General features: G+C 41.4%; 1 protein-coding gene across 1 annotated transcript in view; it reads right to left on the bottom strand.

Moving 5' to 3' along the window:
• Nucleotides 1-664: 664 nt before the first annotated feature.
• The window catches only part of RGMB (repulsive guidance molecule family member b), a 20923-nt gene continuing 15997 nt past the window's right edge, over nucleotides 665-5590 (bottom strand). Inside the window, exon 4 of the mRNA XM_009321784.1 lies at nucleotides 665-1685. Coding sequence (XP_009320059.1) covers nucleotides 1017-1685 — 669 coding nt within the window. The 3' untranslated portion in view covers nucleotides 665-1016. The remainder of the gene's footprint in view (nucleotides 1686-5590) is intronic.

A 5590-nucleotide genomic window follows, 5' to 3' on the forward strand; every position in this document is an offset into this window, starting at 1 on the left:
TTGGAGCTGGGTTTACTGTAGCATGTATAAAAGCTTCCACTTCTTGCAGCAGACTAAGGCACTAAGTAAAACCAACGCTCAGGCCACCAAATCATTCTTCTCGTAGCTCCTCAGTAAAAGTAGTCAGAGCCTGCAGCCTCACTCTGCTCCTCCTTCTGAATGTATAAGATAAAATTAGCACCTAAGCAAGGGACAGAATTCAGGCTTGTGATTTCTCCAGTCCATCTTGGAAGAATGACTTAACCCTCCACGTTAGAGGCAGCTGCAATAGTTACCTTACATGCTTACACAACTAGACCATTAATGTCTTTTAAAATTATCTTTCCACTGGTTCTATAAAGCTACATAAGTCTCACTCCAACACATTCCCTTTTCTTCTTTTGAAACTCATGCCATGAAACTAGGAAATGTCAGAATTACAAAGAAGGTTCTGTAATTCATGTTATCCAAGATGGTCATCTGAGCTAAGGGGAAGCACTTCACTCTCTCCCTCCAAAGAAGGGATGGCCATTTGTTTAAGGGACAGAATACAACTCCATTCTTAATAATTTTAACTAGTGAACCCAGCAAATCACCAATGTCATTACAGGACAAGAGACATGCTGTCTCTAGAGTAAGAGAAATGATAGAAAAAAACCACAAATTAATCCAATTTAAAAAATTGGTTAAACCAAGTAGTACTTAGAGGGAACACTGAGTATTGTATGCACGTTTATGTAGGTATAATACATAGTTACTCAGATACACACATAAATATTTAATATATAAAAAATAAAGTGCTTTCTATCAGGTCCCAATGCAGGGACATTATAAAACATTTCACCAACTGCAGAACAAATAAGTACAAAGAATACTACATCAAACATACACAAAAACAGTTAACACAATATGTACAATCTGGTAGGTGTCCCAAGACAAAACACCCCTTCATATACATGGTATATACATATATACTCATCTTTACTCAATATATTATGGCAATATATATTTCAAAACTTTGTTATAGACAACAAAACCTACAAAAACACAACAAGGATCAAGCACACAAGTCCACGACCAACAAAGAATTTGCTACCCTTGCCCACACCACCACCTCCATTACTGGGAAAGATATGCCAGTGCTCTTTTCTGGGGTGCAGTGCCTCCACATCCTGCAAGGCACTGTGAGCAGCAGCCGTGAAGTTAGTGTCACCAGTGGTGAGCAGGTCAAATACACATGAGTAAAAATAGATGTCCTTCACCAGCATCTTCTCATGGCATTTGGTGGTGGCAGTTTCCAGTGTGTACACTGACCAGGGATGAGCAGCACCACCCTGAGGGAGCAACTGCCCCATCACAGGCAATGGTAAGTGGCCACTATCATCAATACGTTCAGTTGAAGGGCAACCGTTCACACACAGCTGCAGATCCTGGCTTTCCTCGTAGGCCATGACCAACTCTTGAGGCATGCGAATGGCCAATGTTAAGTAGTGCCCAAGCTGGCGTATATACACCGTGGTCCCAATGTACTTGGCATGCATTTCGACGTATTTGCCACTGACTTTCTCCACAATTCGCAAGCTCTTGGTGTTCCCATCACCTCCACTTGTTGTACCATCAACAAAAGCTGCAGGCAAGTCATCAGTCACTGCTTGATATACTTTCTGATCTGTACAGTCTTGGTATGATTTAAAGATAATAGTTATCTGGGGGAGGAGGGGAGGGAGGAGGGGGAAAAAAAAAGTAAAGTTAGTGGAAAAAAATCATCGTTTCAATCCCTTTTCCATTTTGCAGCTGAACATATCTGGGACTGCCCACTAGGTCAGAGCTCGATAGCTGTCCCCAATTCATGCCTAAAGGAAAACAGTCTGTACACATGCTTAAAGCAATATTTTACCAGATGGCAATTGTTAAATTTGTTCTTAGGTTGGCCTGGAAGCAAGACTATTAGCATGTGGCAACTAGGTCAGGAAAGAAAAAGGCTTTATATTTAATTAAGCATCACAACTCCCTCCTGCCTGATGGTTTCTTAACACTTTGGCATGCATCCTGCAGTCACAGAGAAGTGTAAGTGCCAAGTAATTCCCACAATGCTAACTGCTATGGCAAAACCTGAATAAGAATGTATGGAATCACGGAAAGGTACAAGAGAACTCAGCTTCCCTCACTCACAATATTCTCATCACTCCTTTTACAGTGACTGTATGACCCTTGTCGGGGTACTGTACACTTGTTGGATGTGTTGCCAGGATTAGCTGTGTGAGACTACTTTAAAAGCACTGATGTATTTAGTGCTTTATCAGCTATCAACACAACAGGCAGTGAGATGAGAGATGCATGACCAGAAGAACAACTAGTCAAATAACTGCTTAGGGCTTCTGGATCCTAGGAACTGGGAGATTTCACACTTCCAATCCACTGTTGCTAGAAAATGCGCCCATGGAGAAACAAAGCAAGACTGAAAGATACTTAAAGACAATGCCTTTGAAGAATGACTTCCAACACAGAAACCAGGAGCACAAAGCAATTACTTGTCCTTTCAAGATTAAGACCGGCCTTTTAAACCTTTACACTTATTTGAATAAGCCACAACAGAAAGAGCAGGTCCTCCAGTCTTACTTGAAGAGAGTAATTAGGCTATTTGGCAGACCAAGTTTGGAACATCTAGTGGCTTTTCCTAAAATAAAAAGTATAATGAGGAATAACATATAAATATCAGAAACAGATATGCTATTTCCTTTGCAGTTTCAGAGGGGAGTGACTTCTTGAAAAGGTCAAAGGGAATTTTGCACCAGGAATAGCTATTTTAATAATTATTTTCATCATTGACTGATTACATCAAAATTACTTACAGTCTATAATTTAAGCAGTCTGCTACAAGACTCAGAGTACTCCAAAACATATTAGAAGGCATTTTCAATCTAACATTACACTTTTTCCTTAAAATCTACTCTACAGCAACCTCACATTTTAATTTCAGTTAATCAGCACATTTCTGCACAACAGCTTTTGTTTCCTGCCCTTCTGCTTTGAAGTAAGAGCTAGAGGTTAAATAAACAGCTGATTACAGACAATCCGAATAAAACCTCTACCCTCATTAGCCTCACTTCTCCATACAAGTTGTGTAAGACAAAAGTCTTCCCTTCTCCCTCCTCCCATTACAACTCCTCCTCCTTTGGAGTATGCAGACATACCCTAAACAGTATTAAATCAGTTTTCAATGTTTGGTTTGTCCCAGTTGGTTGACATTCTGTCAGTCTTTCTGTCCGTCTCACACACACAGACAGTACTTGCTATTTTGATTTCATATGTTCCCACTGGTGCTGTCTGACTGGAATTTTCCAGTGGTTTTCTTTTCATTAATCAGTTACACAGCTAGCTTGAGACCATCTGTAGTCAAGCAATTTAGTAAACTTGATGTCTGTGGGCCACAGCTAAGCTTGAATGTCTATGCCCAAAATCCAGAAAATGCACAAGTACCCTTGTTGCTGTAAAGACCACTCTATGCTTAGTGAAGTAAGCTCAGCAACCCAGAAAAGAAAAACCTGAGATCTGTCAAGCAATTAGTATTTCTGCATACAATCCAGAGCCTCATGCAGTAAATCAGGTCTTTTATTTAATATAACACAGTTTCGATGAAACAGACTTGTATCTTAGCCTGCTCAGACAAAGAAGAATTCCTGCTTCCTAAAGCGAATCATTTGCTCTGCAAGGAAAGAATGATTTACATTTCAACAGAAGTAAAGCTCTAAATCTGCGCAGCACCTGAACAAGTCTGGAGTCAAAAAGAGTTAATGGTTTTAATGAGACACAGAACTGGCTACTTGATAAAGCAGTTAAGCACGGCAACTGGCAAAATTTATCAGGAAGCAGCCACCAAACTATTCTCTCCAAGGCTCCCTCCTCTACAAGAATGAAATGCACACAATTTCAGAGACAGAGCGGGAGAACAGAAGCCATCACCCTAACGCAAGATCAGCAATAACATTGCACACTGAATGAGGGCTGAACAACTATTAAGTGAATGAAGGCCTCCACATAGCTTGCAAGGATGGTCCAAACAGAGAATCAACAGAGACCATTAAGACTCTCCAAGGACATACTCATATTTAAACACTGCGGCTCAAGGCATTAGGTTTGGATACTGTGGTTTAGGTCGTGTGACATCCATCTAATCCATAGGCCAAATCAGTAAAACCAGAGTTCTGTAAGGTCCTTCCCTTCTCACCCACTCCTACCTCAATCTCATGCCCTGGTACTGAGGGATACTCAAGGCCTTGTTGCAAGGGGAGATGAAGCAAATTTCACTGAAAAGCTTTCTCTGTTTAAGTTCTCAAGGTAACAGAAAGCATTACATAGTGAAAAAGGTTATTTCAAACAAATTTAACATGTGCCCATGTACCTATAGTACTTTCTACACGCTGGCTGGGTTGTAAGAAAGCCCCCACAAAGCTGCTCATGTGTCGCTGTTTACGGACTAGAAACTAGCTGCCCTTTCTAAACCTAGGAAAGAAAAATCCAAATGCCAGAATCTTCAGATGAAGAAAGTTCTTTTGAAAGTATCAGTATCTGAGCCTTGTTCTCTGGGCATATACAGAGCTCTTAAACTACTGCAGTGAGGAGCCCTAAAAGATGAAAATAAGGTTGTTCCAGAGACTTATCTGAAGATACAATAAACAATCAGCTATACTAAGAGTACTAAAAGCAAACAAAAAACCCCACACATTCAATTTGCACTTGAAATACTTCATTTTGGACTTCATTGTCCCACTCCTACTGATGCCAGTAACATCATCCTCACTGAGTGTACTGATCACAAAGATTACTTAAATCCCACTGCAGATGCAAAGCCTTTCAAGGATGGTGTTACTGAGATGCCAAAGTGAAGTTTCTGGACCACCTTCATGTATCTCTAGAAGGTGCCTGGCTTGTGCGCCTTAAAAGCAACACTTTCAACTGTGAGTTCTCGTACTGGTCCTCACTAGTAGATCTGACTGTATGTGGCTATTTTACTATGCATTTAATAGAATCATAGAATCACTTAGGTTGGAAAAGACCCTTAAAATCATTGAGTCCAACTGTTAACCTAACACTACCAAGTCCACCACTAAACCATGTCACTAAGTGCCACATCTACATGTCCAACCACTTCCCAGGGCAGCCTGTTCCAATGCCTGACAACCCTTCCGGTGAAGAAGTTTTTCCTAATATCCAATCTAAACCTCCCCTGGCACAACTTGAGGCCATTTCCTCTCGTCCTATCACTTGTTACTTGGGAAAGGAGACCGACACCTACCTCCCTACAACCTCCTTTCAGGTAGTTGTAGAGAGCGACGAGGTCTCCCCTCAGCCTCCTTTTCTCCAGGCTAAACAACCCCAGCTCCCTCAGCCGCTCCTCGAAAGACTTGTTCTCTAGATCCTTCACCAGCTTTGTTGCCCTTCTCTGGACACGCTCCAGCACCTCAATGTCTTTCTTGTAGTGAGGGGCCCAAAACTGTACACAGTATTCATGGTGCGGCCTCACCAGTGCCAAGTACAGGGGGACGATCACTTCCCTAGTCCTGCTGGCCACACTATTTCTGATACAAGCCAGGATGCCATTGGCCTTCTT

This window comes from Pygoscelis adeliae, unplaced genomic scaffold (genome assembly GCF_000699105.1).
Source record: "Pygoscelis adeliae isolate BGI_AS28 unplaced genomic scaffold, ASM69910v1 Scaffold164, whole genome shotgun sequence".
Classification (NCBI taxonomy): domain Eukaryota; kingdom Metazoa; phylum Chordata; class Aves; order Sphenisciformes; family Spheniscidae; genus Pygoscelis; species Pygoscelis adeliae.